Source organism: Mucor velutinosus, assembly GCF_035048745.1.
Source record: "Mucor velutinosus strain NIH1002 chromosome Unknown tig00001563, whole genome shotgun sequence".
Taxonomy (NCBI): Eukaryota; Fungi; Mucoromycota; class Mucoromycetes; order Mucorales; family Mucoraceae; genus Mucor; species Mucor velutinosus.
In genome coordinates this window covers 2,612,249-2,635,373 of record NW_027041904.1, presented here as the reverse complement: position 1 = coordinate 2,635,373, position 23,125 = coordinate 2,612,249, and the positions used below count along the sequence as shown (strand labels likewise).

General features: G+C 42.0%; 7 protein-coding genes across 7 annotated transcripts; 4 read left to right on the top strand and 3 right to left on the bottom strand.

Moving 5' to 3' along the window:
- Positions 1-227: 227 nt before the first annotated feature.
- Positions 228-941, bottom strand: RIM2_2 (Pyrimidine nucleotide transporter, mitochondrial; the record flags this gene model as incomplete). Its single annotated transcript, XM_064828708.1, has 1 exon — positions 228-941. The coding sequence occupies one exon, from the start codon at positions 939-941 to the stop codon at positions 228-230; it is 714 nt and encodes a 237-aa protein (XP_064685910.1).
- Positions 942-1,786: 845 nt separating this feature from the next.
- On the top strand, positions 1,787-6,515 carry RPL21A_2 (60S ribosomal protein L21A; the record flags this gene model as incomplete). Its single annotated transcript, XM_064828707.1, has 8 exons — positions 1,787-1,862; positions 1,918-2,808; positions 2,860-3,136; positions 3,195-3,458; positions 3,525-5,562; positions 5,614-5,864; positions 5,923-6,202; positions 6,252-6,515. The coding sequence occupies 8 exons, from the start codon at positions 1,787-1,789 to the stop codon at positions 6,513-6,515; spliced, it is 4,341 nt and encodes a 1,446-aa protein (XP_064685909.1).
- Positions 6,516-8,739: 2,224 nt separating this feature from the next.
- On the top strand, positions 8,740-13,398 carry ATC70_009474 (uncharacterized protein; the record flags this gene model as incomplete). Its single annotated transcript, XM_064828706.1, has 6 exons — positions 8,740-8,908; positions 8,973-9,178; positions 9,239-9,389; positions 9,449-9,466; positions 9,529-10,577; positions 10,630-13,398. The coding sequence occupies 6 exons, from the start codon at positions 8,740-8,742 to the stop codon at positions 13,396-13,398; spliced, it is 4,362 nt and encodes a 1,453-aa protein (XP_064685908.1).
- A 407-nt stretch (positions 13,399-13,805) lies between these two features.
- fcp1_3 (CTD phosphatase Fcp1) lies at positions 13,806-14,512 on the bottom strand (the record flags this gene model as incomplete). The annotated part of the gene is made up of 3 exons (XM_064828705.1): positions 13,806-13,918; positions 13,978-14,299; positions 14,348-14,512. The coding sequence occupies 3 exons, from the start codon at positions 14,510-14,512 to the stop codon at positions 13,806-13,808; spliced, it is 600 nt and encodes a 199-aa protein (XP_064685907.1).
- A 583-nt stretch (positions 14,513-15,095) lies between these two features.
- Positions 15,096-15,419, bottom strand: CDC5 (Cell cycle serine/threonine-protein kinase cdc5/MSD2; the record flags this gene model as incomplete). Its single annotated transcript, XM_064828704.1, has 1 exon — positions 15,096-15,419. One exon carries the CDS (start codon positions 15,417-15,419, stop codon positions 15,096-15,098), a length of 324 nt encoding a protein of 107 aa, XP_064685906.1.
- Positions 15,420-17,331: 1,912 nt separating this feature from the next.
- On the top strand, positions 17,332-18,873 carry ATC70_009471 (AA_permease domain-containing protein; the record flags this gene model as incomplete). The annotated part of the gene is made up of 8 exons (XM_064828703.1): positions 17,332-17,352; positions 17,414-17,665; positions 17,723-18,020; positions 18,079-18,296; positions 18,362-18,503; positions 18,569-18,594; positions 18,662-18,722; positions 18,779-18,873. The coding sequence occupies 8 exons, from the start codon at positions 17,332-17,334 to the stop codon at positions 18,871-18,873; spliced, it is 1,113 nt and encodes a 370-aa protein (XP_064685905.1).
- Positions 18,874-20,263: 1,390 nt separating this feature from the next.
- On the top strand, positions 20,264-22,804 carry ATC70_009470 (uncharacterized protein; the record flags this gene model as incomplete). Its single annotated transcript, XM_064828702.1, has 1 exon — positions 20,264-22,804. One exon carries the CDS (start codon positions 20,264-20,266, stop codon positions 22,802-22,804), a length of 2,541 nt encoding a protein of 846 aa, XP_064685904.1.
- Positions 22,805-23,125: the final 321 nt, after the last annotated feature.

Below are 23,125 nucleotides of genomic sequence, written 5' to 3'. Positions count from 1 at the left end.
AAAAAGACAAAGTTTATTACATATTCAAGAAGGATGACATGATTTGAGATAGTTTATACTTGTACCCACATGCGAAACTCTCTGACTCAGATCTATATTATCTCAATAGTGATACAGTGACACAGCCAGACAATAAAGTGATTGCGCAGTCTACTCATTGGCTTCAATATGTTATTTACAGGGTATAGATGCGTATACATATACATAGAGCGTCTGAGCGGAACATATCATTCCTTCATGTACCGCAAGATGGCAACCCGTTTCTCTGATTCGGCTTTTGATTGCTTCGCTATCTCTTTCCCAGGATCCTTTTGGCTTTCGGCTAGCATGCGTTGACGTTCAATAGCCCTTTTTTCAATCTCCTTGTATCTATGAGTTACTACTTTCTTGCCAGTGTCTTGATGGCCAATACCTAATCGATCTTGCTTGAGCACCGTGGCTATGGGATGTCTTCTTCCTTGAGAATCTGGCCCCAAACCTTGTTCGTACTGCCAGCCTTGGGATTGGAGCATTCTGAATCCTACATTGCTCCCATTAAGAGTGAGAATATCAGGTGTCAGTGGATACATTGCTTGATTGCTGACCATATGCGCTGTCCCTTGTATATGTCGTTTGTAATCAGATTTAGATATTGTCATGTCACAACTCTCACACTTCATGGTCTCCTCAGTTGGCTTTTCCTTTGGTTCTAGTTCTTTTTCTTTTGATTCTTTCTTTGTGGATGATGAAGCAGTTGCTGCAATTGACGGCGAAGAGACAATGCTGCGGTAGAATGAAGCAACTTTGTCCCCATTGATTTTGTCAGATGAATCCACAACTGTGGCTGTTGCTTTTCGCTTTTTGGGTGATGACTCTGAGGCAACGAACTCGATAGGACGGCTGTATCTTGTTACAAACTTCCTCTTTTTGATACGCTCTTCGGGTTGCTGCTCTTCAGACATATGTATGCTTTGATGGCTAACTGAAAAGAAACTGCAAAATTGATAGCCTGAGTCTAAAAGAAATAACCGAGTCAATTTCCTTCTTTGAACATTTGGGCTGTATCATTCATTCACATTACCATGGACAGACGAATGGATCAATAGCCAAAGTTGGTGGTTGATCCGGCCAAAAGATTCCCAAAAAATTGAAAACCACATGCTAATTTGTACTTTTATCCATTGTATGTGAGGCATTTCATTATTAGTGTGTATCCAATACACCATCACTGTATCATCCAAGTAGAAAAGGTTGGATTTGGAAGCTGATCTGGAGTCTGATACTGTATATATATATATATATATATATATATATATATATATGTTGCCTGACTGAAATTGAGATTGTAAAATAATGGGCATCTTTTCGAGAAAGCAGATGCTGCTTTAAAAGCTGAAGCCAAGCGATATGCATCTTGATTAGAAGTGATCAGATCGCAGCTAGCCATATATCACTCGTTACTATCGCCGGTAACGTAGTTACAAACGCTTTTGAAATGTTTCAATGCCTTTACATCATACCGGATCAACTATTCATCCGTTGAAAACTCCTATCCGTTTTGACATTCTGACAGACAGATATCTGTTCCATGGTTAGTGGCCCTGATATTCAAAATGTAGATGAAAAAGTGGCCCGTGGCGGAAAAAGAGAATTTGACAGCAAGTGTATAACTTTTTTTTTAATACAAAACACCAAAAAAAAAGGTTTTTTTTTTTGCACCTTTTCCCCCCTACTATATTTGAAGCCATTGTAATCAGATAGGAATTTTTTCTCTTACTGAAAACAATTTAAAACAAAACAAGAAGTTATGAGAGTTGCTTCTATTCTCGTTACCTTACTGACATTGCTCATATGGACAGAAGCATTACCCATCTTTGAAACAGGTAAAGGTTTTGTGCACGCTAATGTCTACACAGTATATACCAACACTTCAATTAGCCAATGACCATGATAGATACGGTCACCAATGTCCACTGTTTCCGCAATACAATGTAGTCTGCCCAGTGCTGTGTGTTACTAGTCATGACCTTTGTCCACCTGCACTGGCACCCACATGTCCCAGCGGGCAAGAGTTCTGCCTAGATGGCACCTGCCATACCTCTTGCGATTCAGCATCGATCAACAATGTTTGTTTGTGTAACGACCCATCATCAGCACCTGCCAACCTGGTGCCTTGTGCTGCTACCCAAGTGATCAATATTACTCATTACAATCCACGTCAAAAAGAGTTGCAGACTCGAAACCTCTGTGCTGCCAATGCCAACATACCCAATGCGCCGTCCACCATTGGCATCTGGGGGTTTCCCAACGGGTCCACATCAGATCTTGTGTGGGCAGAGTGTCCTGCTGCACCACCCGCAGAGTTTACATTTAGGGAGCCCATGTGGATTACAGTTTGGACGATTGCTGCTTTAGAGGCATTCATCTTGATCAGCTGGAGGCTATACAAATACGCAAGAGAAGTGAAATTCAATAAGGAGCAACCGACAGCGAAAAATGCCACAGCCAGTTCTCTCAGTTCGGATTCTGCAGCCATCAATGAAAAGATAGCAACACACGCAGGCCTTGATGCGAACGGCAATATTCAAAGCATGGAGAAGCAACCAGCATCCACTGAAATCACTGCTACGACGGAGGAGGAGGTTGTGATAAACGACGCCAAAGGAGCGAAAAGCGAAAGCACATCAGAAACTGCATCACTGAGAGACTCTGAAAGGTTGAGATTTCGAGGGTTTAAGCGAGATTACTATGGCTTGTTGGGATTTGCATCGGTTATCCTAACGACATTGCTGTTTATGATTTTTCTCGGCTGTCTTGTTGGTGATTACTGTAAGTTTGTATACGGCAACTGACAAGAAAGATGAACTAATCCGTCTATAGATGGAAAATTGCATGGTGGAGTCTTGCATGTATTCTTATCGTCGGATGCTTCGTCGAAAATCTTCTGTGCCGTGTGGCATATCGCTGCTGCTTGGTTTGCTACAGCCATGCTGTTCAGAAACCGCATTCAAAATTACTTTAGAATTGAATCACACCCGCACACATGTCCATTTGTTCAAGTGGAACGACAGCAAGATGAAATTGTGTTCCTGGAAGATGACAACAAGTGGATTTCCACCGTCAGAAAACTAGAGCAGCGTGTTACCAAAAAACTGGGGTTTGTATACAGCATGATGGGCAGTGCCGCAATCCGTTGTTTAGCTGACTGTTTGCAGATTGAACATTGTTGTAGAGACGTGTCCTGTGCACCTTACCTCGAATGGGTTGCGCTATTTCGAATACCAATGCATGAGATATGTCTACAACCCGTCGAAGCGAAAGTTTGAGCCCTATGAGTTTGATCTTGGCTCAACAAATGCACAACTGAGAAGCTGGTCTGGAGGCAACAGCACTGAAGAAGCCGTGTATAGGCAAGAGCTATTGGGGTCAAATATCATCCCAGTCTATGTGCCATCGATTCCGTGGGCTATCGTACAAGAGTAAGTTCAAGGCTGTTTCCAGCAGTAGATGGCATCCATAATTTGACTTTTTTATATTCTCTACAGATTTAGCTCATTCTTATATCTATACCAAATGATGTGCATGTGGGTCTGGTATTATTTCCAATACTACCCAATGGGCCTGGTTCAAACGAGCATTATCTTGATTTCAGCATTTATCCGCATCTTTTTACGGTTGAGAGCCGAAAGCCGCATCAAATCGATGGCAGAATATGTCAACAATGTGTGCGTCTATCGTGATGGCGAATGGGTCAGTAATATATCAAGCGCTCAGCTGGTGCCAGGCGATGTATTCCAGATTGACGAGAAATCCCAAGTGCCCTGTGATTGCGTCCTGCTTTCGGGAGCTGTCGTTGTCAATGAATCCGCATTGACCGGTGAAGCAATGCCGATACGAAAAATTGCCTTGCCTGACGATACGAACGTGTATGAGATGGATGGCTCAGGCAAAATCAATACGCTATACGCTGGAACACTGGTGTCCCAAGTGATGCCTGCCATTGCTGAGGATGGCCAGCATCAAAAAGTGTGTGCCCTTGTGCTTCGTACTGGTATATCAAGCGAAAAGGGCATGCTAATTCACAAGATTCTGTTTCCATCGCCTGTGAGCTTCATCTTTGATGAGCACATCAAGGTGGCCATTTGTATTCTGCTGGTGTGGGGCTTGGTGGCATTCTGCTTGACACTGTATCTAATGGGCCGTGGCAATATCACCAGTTGGTACTATGGCGTGTTTGTTATGTCTGAAATCTTCTCCCCTCTGTTGCCTGCTGCTTTCACTATCAACCAATCTGTCTGTGCTGCTCGGTTGCGTAAAAAGCACATTTTATGTATTGACCTACCGCGAATCAATCTGTCTGGCAAGGTGCGTATCTTTTGTTTTGACAAAACAGGTACATTGACCAAAGAAGGACTCGAGTTTTACGGCTCTGTGGCCTCCCCCATGTTGGACCAACGTACCATGGACCCTTTGACGATGGAGCCTTTATTGGCGATGGGCATTGCCACTTGTCACGCAGTAACCAGAGTAGGAGATCAATTCATTGGCAACCCAGTGGACATCGAATCTTACCATGCCATGCAATGGGAGCTGATACCAACCACCAGCCCTGATTATCTCGATAGTCTTATGCCGCCCAAAGGATCCAGGAACACCGATAGCCCGGTGCATGTCATTCGTCGGTGTGAATTTGTCCATGCCCGTGCATCGCAATCAGTTGCCGTTTTAGATCCATCCAACAATCATGTGCACGTCTACCTCAAGGGCTCTTTTGAGCGGGTAAAATATTTATCTACTGAGGATTCTATTCCAAGCAACTATGATGCAATTTCGGCAAAACATGCGCAAGAGGGGTGTTATGTACTGGCTCTTGCCCACCGCGATATAGGTGAATTGGGTGTAGACGTAACCATGGATCAAGTCAAGACGATGAGTCGTGATGATCTGGAAGTAGGCTGCAACTTTGTTGGTTTTGTGCTGTTTAGAAACATGCTTAAAGAAGACACTACCGATGCGATTGCTCAGCTAAAAGAGGGTGATGTGAGACCCGTGATGATTACTGGTGATACCGCCCTGACAGGTATCTTCATTGCACGTCAATGTGGCATGATCGAACCCGAGCAGACGGTTCTGCTGGGCGATTTGGTCAATGGTCAGATGGTGTGGCATAATGTTGATACGGGTGAGCGAGTGGACAGTGTTGACATGGCTATTCATAACGATCCAAGACAACATCACGAAAAGAGGATCGAATTAGCTTTGACAGGGAGGGCCTTTGAGTCGCTCACTGCGCAAAACAAGATGCGTCCGTATTTACTGCTTACTCGCGTGTTTGCTCGCATGACTCCAAATGACAAGGTGCAATGTGTTCAGTTGCATATGGAGAAGGGTGTTACTGCCATGTGCGGTGATGGTGGCAATGATTGTGGTGCTCTTCGTGCTGCGCATGTGGGTATGGCTCTGTCAGAGGCAGAGGCTTCTATGGTATCTCCTTTCAGCACAAGCAATCGGTCCATTATGCAGTGTGTAGAGCTACTCAAGCAAGGACGCGCTGCTCTTGCTACTAGTTTCTCTAATTACAAGGTATGTTGTTCAAATTGGCATTGCGGCATTTGGCTCATGCGTTGAGTTTAGTTCTTGATTTATTACGGTGAATCCATGGCATTTTGGGAGCTCATCATGTTCTATTTCACCGTCATTGCCTGTCAACCCATCTGGATTACTATTGATGGTTTTATTACGACAACAATGACATTTGCCATCACTCAGGCACAACCTGCAGAGCGCTTGGGTCCCTCTAGGCCGACAGCAAAGCCTTTGGGTGCTTACACGCTGGCATCTTGTTTAGGTGTAATTTTTGTCAATTTTTGGTTCATGGTGACAAGGTAGAATATAACAATTGATGGCCCTGTGAATGCGTCGACTCATGTAATTCTGATATAGTGTTGTTTGGCTGTTTCAGCAAGACTGGTTTGTGTGCAATGAATTTGATAGCTCTGCTATCGATTCGGCTAAATGGTGGCTGTTGGGAGACAATTACGAAGCAGAGATCATCTCTCTTGTCGTTCTTTTCCAGTTCTTTAACAGTGCAGCCATTGTCAACTTTGGTTCAGCATTCAGACGCTCTTGGTGGAGAAACTATGTATTGGTAGTGTTCTACTGCTGCTTCTTTGTACACACGAGTTTCCTCATTCTGGCAGATCCCAATCCATACAGTTGCATTGTAAGTTTAAGGCTGTAACGACAATACATGTTACTAATCACTTTTACAGTTTCGTGTCAACTGTGGCTCGCCTGATGTGATAGAATCGCTTGGATACCCCTATCCATGGTGGAAGATTGAGCCCTACAACTCACCTTTGGGCCATAACGTGCTGCCTAAATGGTTTCGCTGGGAGCTGTGGGGCTTTGTGCTCGGCAACTGCTTGATTAACATCATCTGGGAACGTGTCATTGTCTTGTGGTTGGTGAGAAATTGGACAGTCAAGGCAAACAAAAAGAAGCCAAAGAAGGGAAGAGTCTTGTTGAAACTGTAAATCTAGCTGTTGTTCTTTTCTTATATATATATTGAGTGTATCTATTGTATGATATTTTATTATTCCCCCCCCCCCTCGCATTCAGCATGCTCATATACAAATTAAAATGTAGTCTGTAGAACTCCTTGTTATTCTACTTTATACCGATTTTTGACATGACAGACATGATTGTAATGTGTAACGTTTCATGAAATTCAAAGACGTTACGCCTCAATCCAGATCAGACATGCAGAACTTCACTGCTGTGGCAATTCGGTTCCGAAGAGGAGCCTGATCCAGGAACAAATATGGCCCTTGCTGAAAGTAAAACCCGTCATACAGATGTCGAATGCAACACATGAAAAGGCTATAAAATGAACGGTTACATCAGGGCACCTTTGTGATTGAGTAATGGCGTATAAAGCTTTTTTTTGTTGTTGTTGCGCTTGCTTCTACGCTGATTAGGCTCGCTGATGCTATTATGCTGAACCATTGCTGAGACATTGCAATAAACATTAGAATAGAAATCGCTTGCTAAGCCTAGCGATTAACGGAGGTAGACGAAAATAACACATCTGCACATGTATCCGTTGGCTCTTTTTTTCAGTCTGAAACATCTGCCGCATTCGTTGCATAGCTTTATGGATTTTATTCCTTAACAAGACATCTCCATCACCACAGTGATAGCTCCCAGAAGAGAAGTGGTTTCATTATTGAGCTGTCCTCATCATCATCAATCTTGATACGGCATCATAAATACAAGTAAAGTGATTTGGTGATGAATGATATGTACACATCTCAATTTAGAAAATGAGTTATATTGCCATTAGACATTTGGAAGAAACATTTACGACATTTCTCGCAAACAGTCAAATTCTGAACATCGAGAGTACAAGTTTATCGTATCGCAAATGGTGTAGCATCAAACAAATGCGTGAAAGTTGCCTACGACATGATACTGAGAAGGAAAACTCTGCCTAATGTTACAGGACATGAGAATTGCAGAATAACCGCAATTGCAGCCTGTAATCAGCGATGACTAACATGTATTCAAAAAGAAAAAGGACATATCAACAGTTTTACATGCTAAGTGAGACGCATAGCCGATAGTATTTTGCGGGCTATGTAGATAAGTTATCATTTGCTCTCAAGGCATGTACTTTGAAGTGTGTTGCGTACGTGATACCCCAAGCGTAATACAAGTCTAAAAATACGCTCTGTGTTATTTGATCATTTGGGAATTTACCAATGTAGATCTTGGAGAGTCATTCTTCTCAAATGCGAGATTAGTCAAGGTTGTCTACAGCTATAGACATGTCTTGCTATCATTACTCCATTACTGATCTGTCGTCCTAGCAGCAGCTGAGTACAAAGCATGAGCTCGTAATTCAGACCATTATTTTGCGAAAAAGAACATGTCCATTTCAATGATACCATTTCTAAATACATTTCACAACAATCGAATCTAAAAACGGGCCGGTGGACCTAGTGTATCTCGACTCCGTTGTAATTTTACTTTATTAATGAATCAGCCAATAGGTGGTTGTGGAATACGCATTGCCGAAAAGGCAGGTTGATTGCACGGAGTAGGTCCAACTCTATTTACCGGTGCGTTGTATATAGATTAGGATTGTCAACAGATCAAGCAATTATCCTTTTAACACATCCCATCGGTAACTTCGGCTGAAGCACATTAGGCCACTGTTAGGTCAGTATGGCTTGAATCTCAAGCAAACTGCTTTGAATTGACATATTTCTGCAATAAATGTTTCTGAATTAGGTATATTTTCCCAATTTTCAACTTATTGTGATACCATTGCCCTCAGGCATCATTGATGGATATAACACATAAACATGTTGGTCACTCTACACTGAGAAGAGGCAGGCGGAGAGACAGACATTGCTCAGGTTCAATTGTCTAAAATCTTCTCATTTCATAGGACCGGCCATGATAGTGCCGTCTCTCAAATCAATGCTCGTTTCAAAAAAAAACTTTGTATACGTTTTGGTTCAACTTCAGCAGATATAGATATAGAAGATAGAAACCGGAAAAACTACGGCACTGACGCTCCGTTTCATCCTCTCAAGAAGCACGTTCTGTATAAAAGAGGCCATCATGTTGAATCACAAAAGGCATTCGTTTCTCTCATTTATAGATTCCCTTTTTTTTTCCTTCTGATTACTTTGATTTCTTGCATTTTCATACAACTTTACTAATTCATACCATCCACTTGTCATTTAAAGCATGACTTCAACTCATCATCTCCAAGAATCCTCAGGAGAAAAAGGTCGAGAATACGATCAACACTCCAGCGATGGATCTACTCAAACTGTATATCAAAACGGCCTCCATGAATATGAATCCAATGGAGATGCATTCGGTGAACCCACTGCCAATGCGGTCAATATTGATGGTAAATAAACACACCTACTCCTTGCACCTAGGATTTTTTTTTTTATTAACCTCAAGATGAGTAGCCGCCAAAGACGAATATGTGGATTTAAAAAGAGAGCTATCCCGTATCAGTCGTTTATCTACTCATGCCAGCAAATTAGAGGAAGGTGCCGCAGAAGCTGATGAGTTCAATCTCGACGAGTTTCTCCATGACATGAGAAAGGGTCAAAACGAGAATGGCCACGAACTGAAAAACTTAGGCTTGATCTGGAAAAACTTGACAGTCAAGGTAAAATTGGACTAGATTCATGCCAAAGCTACATGATCTAAACGACAGTTCATTTCATAGGGTCAAGCTGCGGATGCTCACACCATTCCAACTGTCTTTACATTTCTTCAATTCTGGAAATTCCTGGGCATTGGTGTCAGCAAGAACAAAAAGGTCATTTTAAATGATCTGACAGGCCACTGTGAACCAGGCCAGATGCTCCTGGTACTCGGTACAGTTTAACTAAATGCGTCTATTAACAACAAGCTAACATTGGTTGTTTTTTTCTAGGTCGTCCTGGAGCTGGATGTAATGTGTTATTACTAGATGCTTCAATGTCAATGATGAATTAACATTTTGATTATTTCTAGGTACTTCCTTCCTCAAAGTAATTGCCAACATGCGAGGTGCCTACACTGATGTCGACGGTATCGTGTCTTATGGCGGTATTGATGCTGAAACATTCGCCAAGCGATACAGAGGTCAAGTCTGTTACAACGAAGAAGAAGATCAGCACTATCCTACATTGACAGCCAAGCAAACACTGCAATTCGCCTTGCGTATGAAGACTCCTGGAAAGCGTCTTCCTGATGAGTCTAAGACTGACTTTGTCAACAAGGTGCTCTACATGCTCGGCAACATGCTTGGTTTGACCAAGCAGATGAACACCATGGTCGGCAATGCTTGGGTCCGTGGTTTGTCAGGCGGTGAGCGCAAGCGTATGTCTATTGCTGAACAAATGACAACATCCAGTTCTATCAACTGCTGGGATTGCTCCACGCGTGGCCTCGATGCTGCTTCTGCCCTTGATTATGTGCGCTCTCTTCGCATCATGACAGATGTCTTTAAAAAGACCACAATTGCTACTCTGTATCAAGCCTCCAACAACATCTTTACCTTGTTTGATAAAGTGCTCTTGCTGGATGAGGGTCGATGTCTTTACTTTGGTCCCACTGCTGGTGCAAAGGAGTACTTTGAATCTCTCGGTTTTGTCTGCCCCAAGAGAAAGTCCGTTCCTGACTTTTTGACAGGTCTCTGTAATCCCAATGAACGTGAAGTTCTCAAAGGCTGGGAGAATGTCGCTCCCAAATTCGCCTATGAGTTCGAAGAGAAGTACCTTGCCTCTGATATCTACAAGCAAATGATGGCTGACTTTGTCGAATATGAACAGACCGTTCAAAACGAAAACCCTGCTGATGTCTTTAAGAAGGCTGTCGATGAAGAGCATCAAAAGCGTGCTCCCAAGAAGGCTCCTTTCACTGCTTCTTTCTATCAGCAAGTCAAGGCTCTCACTATCCGTCAATACTATCTCAACATTACTGATTTGGGTGCCCTGATCTCTCGCTATGGTACCATTCTTATTCAATCTCTTATCACTGCTTCCTGTTTCTTCAAAATGACTCAAGATGGCACTGGCGCCGTAAGTAGATGTATACGTTATTACTTTTGCTTTGCTAACCGAAAAGAATTAGTTTGCAAGAGGAGGTGCCCTTTTTTTCGCCGTATTGTTCAATTCTTTCATCTCTCAAGCTGAACTTGTTAATTTCTTGATGGGTCGTCCTATTCTGGAAAAGCACAAGCAATACGCTCTCTACCGTCCTTCTGCCTTTTACATTGCTCAAGTCGTCATGGATATTCCCTATGCTATTGTGCAAGTGCTGCTGTTTGAAATCTGTGCCTACTTTATGATGGGTCTCAAATTGACTGCCGGTGCCTTCTTTAGTTTCTTTGTCATCTTGTTCTTTATGAACTTGTGTATGAACGGCTTCTTTAGATTCTTTGGTGCTTCTACAACTAGTTTCTTTTTGGCTACGCAAGTGTCTGGTGTTATTCTTATTGCTGTCACCAACTACACCGGTTATACCATCCCTTACAACAAGATGCATCCCTGGCTCTCGTGGATCTACTGGATCAATCCTATGACCTACTGTTACAAGGCTCTCTTGATCAACGAATTGAAGGGTGTCGAATATTCGTGCGAAGGTCCTGGCAATGCTGTCCCTTACGGTCCTGGCTACGATGACTGGAACTACAAGGTCTGTACCATGGCTGGTGGCAAGCCAGGTAACAGCTACGTCCTTGGCGACGACTATTTGAATGACTATCTTAGTTACAATCCTAGTCAAATGTGGGCTCCTGATTTCATTGTCGTTGTTGCTTTCTTCTTGTTGTTCACTGTCATGACAGCAAGTGCTATGGAATTGGTCGGTCTCAGTAAGAGCGGTACTCTCACCAAGCTCTATTTGCCTGGCAAGGCTCCCAAGCCTCGTACTGCTGAAGAAGAAGAAGCCCGTCTTAGAAAACAAGCTGATTTCGGCAAAAACATGGACAGCGTTTCCACTGGCACCACCTTTTCGTGGCAAAACATTGACTATACTGTTCCTGTCAAGGGTGGCAGTCTTCAATTGCTGAACCATGTCTCTGGTGTGGTCAGACCTGGGCATCTCTGCGCATTAATGGGTTCCTCTGGTGCTGGTAAAACTACTCTGTTGGATGTCTTGGCTCGTCGAAAGACCATTGGTAAAGTGGATGGCCGTGTCTACCTGAACAACGAAGCCCTGATGACTGATTTCGAGCGTATTACTGGTTACTGCGAGCAAATGGATGTCCACCAACCTGCCGTTACTGTCCGTGAAGCTCTTCGTTTCTCTGCTTATCTTCGTCAACCTGCAGATGTGCCCAAGGAAGAAAAGGATGCCTATGTTGAAACTATCCTTGAGTTGCTTGAAATGGAAGACATTGGTGATGCTCAAATTGGTGCTGTTGAATTCGGCTTTGGTATCTCTATTGAAGAGCGCAAGCGTCTTACTATTGGTATGGAACTCGTGGGTAAGCCCAAGCTCCTCTTCTTGGATGAGCCTACTTCTGGTCTGGATGCCCAATCCTCTTACAACATCATTCGTTTCATCCGCAAGCTTGCTGATTCTGGATGGCCTGTGCTTTGTACTATTCATCAACCCTCTGCTATTCTCTTCGAGCACTTTGATCACTTGTTGCTTTTGGTGCGTGGTGGACGTACTGCCTATCACGGCGAAATTGGTCAAGATTCTCAAATTATGATTGATTACTTTGAATCTAATGGTGGTCCCAAGTGTTCTCCTGATGCCAATCCTGCGGAATACATCCTCGAATGCGTTGGCGCTGGTACTGCTGGTAAGGCCAAGGCTGATTGGGCTACTATCTGGGAGAATTCTGCTGAAGCAAAGGCCTTGACTGAAGAGCTTGAAGAGATCCACAACAGCTCAAACCCCAACCCTACTCGCAATGCTCAAACCTACGCTACTAGCTTGGGCACCCAGTTCAAATTGGTCTTCTCTCGCATGTCCTTGGCTTACTGGCGTTCTCCTGATTACAACATTGGTCGTTTCCTCAATGTCATGTTGACCTCTTTGATCACTGGTTTTACCTTTTGGAAAATGGGATCCTCTTCTTCTGACATGCTGAACAAAGTCTTTGCTTTGTTTGGTACCTTCATCATGGCCATGACTCTCATTATTCTTGCTCAACCTAAATTCATCACTGAGCGTCAGTATTTCAGACGCGAATACGCCTCGCGTTACTACAGTTGGTTGCCCTGGGCCATCTCTGCTGTGCTCGTTGAACTTCCCTACATCTTTTTCTATTCTGCCTGCTTCATGTTTGGTTTCTACTGGACTGCCGGTATGAACCCTTCTGCTGAATCTGGTGGCTACTTTTACATCATGTTCTCCATGCTAGTGTGTTGGGCTGTTACTCTTGGCTTCGTGATTGCCGCTGTGTCAGAGTCTCCCTTGATGGCTGCTGTTATTAACCCATTGGTCATTTCCATCTTGATTCTTTTCTGTGGTTTGATGCAAGCACCATCCGCTATGCCCAAGTTCTGGAGCTCTTGGATGTATTGGCTTGATCCTTTCCATTACTATATCGAAGGTCTCGCTGTCAATGAATTAGGTGATCTCAAGGTTGATTGTAATGAAGGTGATCTACTTCGATTCAGTGCTCCTCCCGGTCAAACCTGTGGAGAGTACACTACCAATTTCTTTGCTTATGGTGCTCCCGGTTACATTGCTAATCCCAATGCAACCTCTCCTGAATTATGTGGCTATTGTACCTTTAGCTCTGGACCTGAATTCTACGAATCTAGATTTGACTGGAGTGCTAGCCACAAGTGGCGCAACTTTGGTATCTTGGTTGCCTACTTTGCGTTCAATATTATCCTCTTTATTGGCCTCGTTTATATCTTTAGAAAGCCTAGACGTTAAGCATCATTTTGTTTGATTTATCCTATATTTTCATGTATTTTTACGCTAAACTACTTTGTATTACCTGTTAGACTTTTTTTGCATGTAGTTTTGTTTTACAACAATGTACACCGCTCCCTTTACTTTTTACGTATTTATTATACCATTTATCAATCAATAAAAATAATAGAGTATCAAATCAACTTAAGATGTATGGCTATTATACATTCATTGCTGGATCAAAGTTGTCCAGTCTCCCTCGGAGCAACATGAATCAAAATTGGCTACAAGGCTATCAAAGTAGACGAATACCATGGTCTCGCTGACATGATTTGAAAATGCAGACCCTGTTGTTATTCTCTTTCAACAAGACAAACTGCAGGAGAGCCTTGATTTACAAAAAAAAAATGGCAGGGTTTTTATTGGTATTAAATGTTTGACATTTCCATCGAATTTGAGTCAACAGTTCTCCATGAATTATTCATGACTCCACGATAGTTCCAAACAGGGTATTCTTGCTGGACATTACCAGACGAGTCAACTAGTTTGAACATTACATTAGTAAACCACACCTATCATAAATGATTCAGACACTTTTACCTGCTCTGCTGACAATTCTAACATTTCTCTTTGTTGCAATGGTGACAGACCACAAGCACCAACCCCATACTCTACAGTTGTTTCCTTCTGCAGCAGGCTGGTATAACTGAGCTGTAGCCCATGTCTTTCCATCATCTCCTGATACATCAACTCGTTGAATAGATCTTCCTCCTCCGGATAGAGCGTAGCCTTGCACTGTTTGATTTGATTTGGCTCCGTCGTGAATGCCGTCAGATGGGTTACAGACATAGGATTGCACATTATACTCTCCAATGGATGGTACTTTACACCAGTAAGCATCAGCTTGCTTTTCATCAGAGACCTACATCATATAAGTGCATGTTACATGGTATTCGGTCTCGTTACATACACTCTCTGGTAAGATCTTGTAATCTCTGCGTTGATAATACGACATGGATTCATAATCTTGGATAGTAATTGATTTGAGGTATTTGACTGATCTACCGCCAATGTAGCCTGGTACTACGACTCGAATAGGAAATCCATGATCGCGAGTCAATGTTTTGTGGTTCATCTATTGCATACACATGATGAACATTTGCTATAGCATTGAAAATATTCGTAGTTTTACCTCATAAGCCAATAGCACATCTCCAAACTCGTCCCTAACATTGATACATGGTAAGAATGAGCCAATAAAATCTATTAAATACTTACAATGCCTTGGACAATGGAATTGAAGAGCCATAGCATTTGTCTTCTTCACACTAGAAACAGGTTATTTTGTACCGTGAGTATTATTGCATCATTCAATAACGTTATTTATTTGTTACCTGTTCCACAGACTCAAAAGCAACGTGGAGTTTGTTTAAATTTTTTATCTTTGTGGTCACTCCAACGGTAGCAAGAATGTCGCGCAGTCTACACCCACTGTAGATAGCATTTCCTAAGGCACCAGGTCCCCAAATGACCTGTGTGGATAAGATGAGTGATGTGCTTTCGAATCAAGCTAAACAAAACTTACGCCCTTGGTGTGCTTCACCTTATGAAGACCATCTCTTCGATTGCCCTGTGCCAATGTTAGTTGGATGTTGGATGCTCGCACCTTTGTATCGTCTTACCGCGCACTACATGTATCATGGTCAGTCTATATTCATTTATATTCGGCTAAAAAACACATTACATACCTGCATCACCATCATTACGGACACCTTTTCGTAATCCTGCTTGATTTGTTTCATGTTGAAATGGATGGGCTTCTCGCATCCAATGCCTTGCACCAGGATTGTATGCTCTGCCTCCTGAATATCAGGCAATGGACCATGATTGCGGCAAAAAAAGTACTTTTCAGGTGTGATGTAATTCTTCACTAGGTCAACAGGACAAGGTTCAGCATTGAATGGAGCATCCTTACGGACAATCAGCTGGCAAGAATCATGCTTTGGGTCTTGGCTGTAATCAAGCGGTTGCTTTGAGGTCATTTTATAAAAGAAAAAGCTAAAGAGAAAGAAAGAGAAACCCCTATGCAATGAGAGATAAAGGAGACTATAGCCTTCCAAGGGATAGGGTTGTCGTCACATATCACATCCCAACTGTAGAATGAATCCAAATCATGCAGCAGACCAGCCATGCTACACCAAACAAATTTGATTTATTTCCCACGGGATTGTGAGTGCCAAACTTGTGATACGCGTATAAGCTTAAAACACCAAATAGGCATGTTATTATATAGAAGAAAGTAGAGTTACAGGTGTGTACAGAGTGTGGGAAGACTTCTGTTTCTTTAACCTGCTTCGATCATTGCAGGCTAGATAATGAAAAGCTCTTTTGAGTTGTAATATTTATAGCTATTCACGTATGCAATTGCTAACTTGATTGTCTCATCATGCCTGCATACTAATAAATGGAGTTTGCGTTGAATTGGGCCATCCACCAAGTTGAAGTAGGATGTTGCTTTTGCTTTGAGGCACTTGATGATCAAATGGCATCGATCAGAGCTGACCAAATGTTTGGCACAACCATTCACATCTCAACTAATCGTTTGCTTCAAGCAGATGCTCCTAATTGGATGTCTAGCAATGCTTGCATGAGATGGACAGTGCCAACCCATACCTTTTCATTACATTGCTTTCCTATCAAGCCAATACCACTGAAGAAATGGTAATGGATCTACAAAATGCCATCTTGCTACGGAATCTTATGCGCATTCACTCCTTTTTGTTTGCTTGATCTACTTGGGTTCCTTTTATGCTGTATCTTCCATTATCTTGTTTTATTTTAAAGCTTTGGTAGGAGGCAATGAATCCATTTCAGGTCTCTCCCTTGTTGCCATGGAAATGCTAGCCGTCATCACCTTCCTGTTCTTTAGTTTTTCAATCAGATCAAGTGCTCACTACAATTGACACCACAAGCAAATCAAGCAAGTAAAGCTTTAATGAATACGAGACATGCGTTGCTATATATTCTGTAGCTTTGATCAGGCAATAAAAATATATAAAATGCAGTATATAAAATCTTTGAAAGAGTGCAATATCCCTGTTGCATCGTCATATGATGGTGGAAAGATAATCTGATAGATATAAATAATCAAGATACTAAAAAGTAAATGTGGCGAGAACGAAATAGAAATTGTACTACGTGATAGTTTCTTCCAGATGATACAACGCTATCTTTTAGTGTTCTTAATTGAACACTGTTTTCATGAGGACATTTCATAAATAAATCGAGCGTTTGAATCCAGCATTCAATGTCATTTACTTTCATCAAACTAAACCCAAGTTGACAGTATATATAGATTAAGCTGTTTCATAGATGTAGCAATGGTAAAATGTGTATTTTTATACATTCTTAAAATAAACTATCACGAAGACGATTATCATAAAAGTCAATAAACCATCGTGAAAGTAACACAGCGGATAAATTAATGTGTTAGTTTGCTCCTATTATATTTCATAAATCAAAAGATTCGACGATATGCGGTGTTATCTTCCTCTGCACAGTTCATCACAGGCACACGAACTAAGGCAGGCATAGGCACAGGGACAGGTACAGGCACACAAGCAAAAGATCATATAATTTCACAGCCTATATTAAACAATCTATTATTATTGCTCATTTTCATTCCCCCCCCCACCTCCTTCCTCTTCATATTAGATTCACTTAATTATCTTTTCCCTTTTTCTTCTTCTCTTTAACTTTCTTCTCTTTTGAATATTGATTGATTTTCTCCCACTATACCTGTCTTGATATATAACTATTATAGTTATATATGTCCTTCAATTAATCTACATTTCAGTCACTAGAAGCAAAGCATTAAACAGCAGTTTCTTCTTCTTTATTCAAGTATACAACACCTCTTGTGACAACAACAATAACAACAGCAGCACAAATATAATGTGGATCATATCTCGAGTTGTAAGACAGTCAGTGGATGTGATGGCCCTGTATAATAACACACACTCTCTCTCTACTGTAGTTTGGTGAGTCACGATGGACCAGAGCCATCTTTTGTGCTGTAGTTCTCCAGGCGCTGCTGGCCATTGCATTTGAAGCTGTAATTTTCGCATTTCACAACAATGAGATCAACACGATCAACAATTTAAATTTGACATCGCCAGGAACATCCTCCTCTATGACTACAGCCTACGCCAATGCAAGATCATTGCTGGTCTACTTTATCCTATTTATGCTCGCACAAGTATTCACTGTCATACTAGTAGTTGATGCTGTAAGTATATCCTTATAATCATTATGTGTGTTGAATGACTAATCATCAAGAGTGTAGATCTATCAACGTAATACAATTCAACTTATTGCGCTGGTCGCTTTTGAATTAGGCATGAGTGCTTATTCAATCATTCAATTCCATCAGTCTTCAACACTCATCGACGATGATCAGGGAACAAAAAGCGAGGCGCTACAATATCTTCTCAATGCGTATCATCTGTCAAAGTGGGCGGAAATCACTCAAATTTGCGTCATGATTGTCAGCACCATGATCTTTGTATTTCTTGCATACAAACTCTATCTGGAATTTGGCTGGCATATTTATAAAAAGATCGGCGCAGACTTGGCTATGCGAGGTAATCATCAATTTACCTATATCTCGGTGTACACACTAACGGAACTTGCCTATTGTAGATCGCTACAAAATGTATCAGATTTTCATGATGTTGCTCAAGTTTGATTTTTTCTTTTTCCTTGGATTCTCGGTGCAGTATCTTGCTCTTTTGATTGTTGCATGGTGGCCTGATGCCACTATAAATGGAAATGAATCAGAAATTGTCCGGGAGTTGATAGAGCACATTATATTGAGTTGTGTGCTCTCAATTACAATGTTATGCTCAGCATATTGGGGTGTAAGTGCAATTAGGACAAAAACTGGTTTATATAATGATAATTAATGCTTGTTTCATCTTGGTAGTTGAGGCGAGAAAAGAAGGTGCACATGTACATCTTTTTAATATTGTGCGCGGCAAGTATGGGCTACTACATTTACATGTTGGTTCAGATTGCATCAGACCCTGCAAGATTCCTGGGTTCAAAGGTTTTCCTGACCTTTTTCTGTAAGTGCACTCTCCTTTTTCAGACATCTCATGTAGCATCTCCCTAACCCAAAATACATCTATAGTATGTGTTGACATGGTGTTAATTTTGGTAAGTTGCTATAGTCATGCAATTGCTTCTAATAGACAAATGCTGATAAACATTAAATTAATATCAGGCCTCTGTACCTATCGCCATCATATGTCTAAGAAATTTTAACCTCGGCTTAATGAATCACAGTACGTTGCGCATGTCATTTGATGGAACCCATGTTTACCTAATTCTATTGTAATAGTTTCTCATGCAACAGCATCAGCTACCTCAGCTCATTCGATGGCTCCTTTGGGTATTGAGAAATCAGACTCTTCCAGACGTTGGTCAATCGAGTAAAAAGTATTGGATCAGAGAGACTACTCCTGAACCGACAAAGCCGATAACGATAGCAACAGCAACACACTTTTGACTCATAAGAGCATATCCCTGCCTTTTCCAACATTCAATACTATTATTATCAATATCACTACTATTATACTATTATCAAACCGCTGCATTCCCGTATCAAAGACTCTGCTACTACTTGCAAGTATCTCCTCCATTACCATCTCAAACATTCGCCCAATTGCTTTGACTATTTACCATCTCCTCTACTATTTCTCTCCACAATTGTAACACTTAATCTTTTTATATTGTTAATTTATTGAAATACAGTTAAGAATGCTGATTTCGCCCCATCCGTGGTTGATTTATAAGCGGCCTCAACAACAGAATTTGCTTTTGAATGTTGTGTCGCTTTTAAGCTTACTTTGTACCAAAATTACTACTCAAGCAGAATATAGCTGCATCAAGAGTATGACGTCCAAGGTTTTTATTTTACACTTGGCCATTGAATGTATACTTTGTAGGGCGATACCGTTTTCTTCTGACACATTTCAACATGTAGTAAACAATGCATAAATCAGTATTTACATTGTTACAATTGGCAATATTAGCATTTACAGAGTTCGGCAATAAAACACGTTTGAGAAGTATAGAAGGAAATTGAGGGAAGAAGATCACTCTATGTTGAAAAGACAATGGGTTCATAGTATTACAACCGCGGAACGTAATTTGATAATAAGTGGAAGTAGAATTTCAGTCTGTTATTGCTTTAAATATCATATCTCTTTCTGGCTACAATTCAATTAGCCTTACAAAGATCAAAAGGATACTAACATCTTTTCTCAGCTTTTGGTAAAGAGCGTATTTCTCTAAATACGATGGTTTAATCTATACGATAAATACTTGTTGAAAACCTTGGCATATTAGGATCTGGGTGAGAGACCACTAAAGGCATATCTGGTATTATGATTGCCTCAAAACACATCCAGAGATCCACACCTTTGATGATTTTGATCTAATAAGATCTTGGATTGCGAGATTTGGTTTAGTAATAATATTGAATTGCGATTATTCACATAGCTCATTGCTTGCAAATACATAAATTGATGATTGTATAACGGCTTTCTCGTTTATTATGCTTTTTTTTGGTAAGTATTTCGCGAAGATTGGCTTAGTCAACATAATCAAGGACGTACATCTTTCATAGTAAGATCCAAATTATTTGTTTGGGTCTGACAAGTAATACAACATCAAAATGATTTTGGTACAAGTCGGCAATACAATTTGATATTGGTTTGCCAAAAGATTTGGTAGCAAAAGGAAAGGAAGACAGGTTTTCAGTCAATCTATAACACAAAAAGAAAAAGCTAGGCGCACTATCATTTTCTTGAAAATGAAAAAAATGCTGGTAGCAGGAATCGAACCTGCGTCGACACGGCCACAACGTGATGTACTGCCACTATACTATACCAGCACCCGCTGGCTTCGTTCTCCTAACCCCTTCAAACAATGTAAACGCTGGGGTGAATATCTTGCTGCTAAGAAGGCATTCCAAAAGGCTATTCGTCGTCGGCGTCGTCAAAGCTGGAAACAGTTTTGTACCAAGATGGCTACACAGCCTTTAGGTGATACTACTGGTACGCTCAAGCGGATTATCCGTGGTCGTAGTCTCAGTGCTCCTTTTTCCCACCCTGAAGGTCCTGTTGCTGCTGCTTCTACTATGGCCCAACACCTTCGTGGTATCTATGCTGGTGATTCCCTGCTTCCAAACCGGCCTAATGCTCCTCCTACTCCTCCTGTGCCTCATTCTGTGGATGAATGTCCGTTTGATGCCGATGATGTTGACTACTACTTAAGAAAGCGTTTGGCCAGGCGGCGTGCTCCTGGTGGGGGCCATATCCGTGCGGAAATGCTCCTTCCCATCCGTGAATCTCTGGTGCCTGTACTTTACCTGTTGTTTCAGCTGTGCTGGCGTTGGTCTCGTACTCCTGCTTCTTGGCGATTAGCACAGGTGGTGCCAATTTACAAGAAGGGTGATCCTCTTGATCCTGGTAATCATAGACCCATCTCTTTGACTTCTGTGTTTCGAAAGTTGTTGGAACGATGCCTCTATGATCCTTTGGTGTCTTCTGCTCCTGCGTTGGATGTGGTGCAAGGTGGTTTTCGTGAGCGTCGTGGTGCTCCTGATCAGGCGCTCTGTCTACATGAACTCTGTCTTCACCATACTCTTGATTATGGTTCTCCTCCTGTTTTGGCTTTTCTGGATATCAAATCTGCATACGATACGGTTGACAGAGCTGTCATTTGGCGTGCTCTCGAAACGTATGTATCAGATGCGATGCTTGGTCTCCTTCAGCATTTGTTTGATGAGGTGTCTGTTCAGGTCTTGGTGTCTGGTGCTGTTTCTGATGGTTTTTGGCCTGGTACTGGTGTGTTGCAGGGCTCCATTTTGAGTCCTTTTCTTTACTCCGTGTACATCAACTCTCTGCCTGCGGTGTTGCGTGCTCCATTTAACCCTCGGGTGGTGGAGCGTCCTCCTCGTTTGTATAACGGTCTTTGGATCAATAGTTTGATGTATGCTGATGATGTGGTGCTAATTGGAACTGCCGAGTCTATGCCTTTGTTACTTGCTCGTGTGGAAGCTCATTCTGTGTCTCTGGGTTATCGGTGGAACCCTCTGAAATCTGTCGTCCTCAATGCTGGTGTTGGTGGTGGTGCTACTGGTGTCTCTCCTGGTCTTGGTGCTGGTGTTTCTCTGTCTCTCTATGGTCAAGCTATACCTACTGCTCACTCTTTTACCTACCTTGGTTTGCCGTTCAATGTGAAGGGTAGCTTGGACACCGATCTCTTATTGACTAGAAATAGTCAATCAGCGTTAGGTGCTATGCGTGGTTTGCAATCTCTTGGCCTTCATTCTGCTGGTTTCTCCAAGCTCCTATCTGCTAAACTGTATGCGGCCTTTATTCGGCCCAAACTTGAGTTTGGTCTGTCTATTTCCTGGTTCTTGAAACGTCATTTAAAGCTTTTGGAAAAAGCTCAAAATCAGTGTCTCCGTCTGGCTTTTGGTGGCCATCGTACCTCTTCCGTCGTGGTTTTTCGACATCTAACCAATCTTCCAACTATGGAGGAACGTGTTGATATTCTGACTAGTAAAATGCTCTGGCGGGTGCATACGCAACTGCCTGGTGATACTCTTCTTATGGTTTTGGCTCCCTCTCTTGTGTCCTTCAAGCATCGTTTGAACAAGTTGGCCGTCAAAAATCCAATCTGGGATCCTACTTTTGCTGGTGGTGGTGCTGATAATTCTCTTGCTTTGGATCGTCGTGGTCTTGCTGACAAGATCAAGGTGTATCGTCTTGATTCCCTCCAATGTCGGTTACATCCTGCTCCTCCTGTTTCTCCTCCTGTTCTCCTCTCTGCTTGTCGTCCTTCACTCATGGTGGATCCCATCCTGTATCTTCCAATGTCTGTGTTTGACCGTAGTCGTATTCTCCGTTGGCGTATGGGATGGCTACCTGCTAGGCCAGTTCCATGTCGCTGTGGTGCTCCTCACGCTAGCCGCAACCATCTGCTAGAGTGTCTTGGTGTTGCTTCAAAGCTTTTGTTTACTGATGATCCTCTTGGTGCTGATTATTTGCCCAATCCTCTGGACTTTTGGCTCAATCGACTACCTCGTATGCAACCTTCTGCCTCTAAACTCGTGTCGTCTCGCTCCTTTTGGTCTGTTCGCTGGCCTGTCATGCTCCAAATCTTTTTGGATATCGACATGATCTGTCATCCTGATGCTGAATTTACTGGTAAAGCTCTGGACTCGTCTGGTTCTGCCTTTCTCGACTGGTTGACCCCGGTTTCCTCAACTACCTCTGTTTCGGGTACGCCTCCTATCTCTTCCTCAGATAGTGCTGGCATTACTGCCGCTATTCCACATCTTTTGTCTCACTAAGATGCTGTTTCTCTGCTGTCCTTTTCCAACTGTTTTCGTTTGCCTTTTTTTTGAACCAAGGATTTAATCTTTAAATTTTTTGTTATTTTTTTATATTCTCTTTCCGAATTTATTTCCAGCTGTCATCATTTTGATCCGCACTATAATGAGCACTTTGCCCTACAGGGACGCAGCTCCAATATTATATCTCTTCAATAAACATTTCAACTATACTATACCAGCTTCCGATGAAATTGTTAGACGCTAATATTTATATGTAGTATATAAGACGTGAGATCTGATCGAGATATATAAGGAAGTAGATGTAGAGAGTGTTCAAGA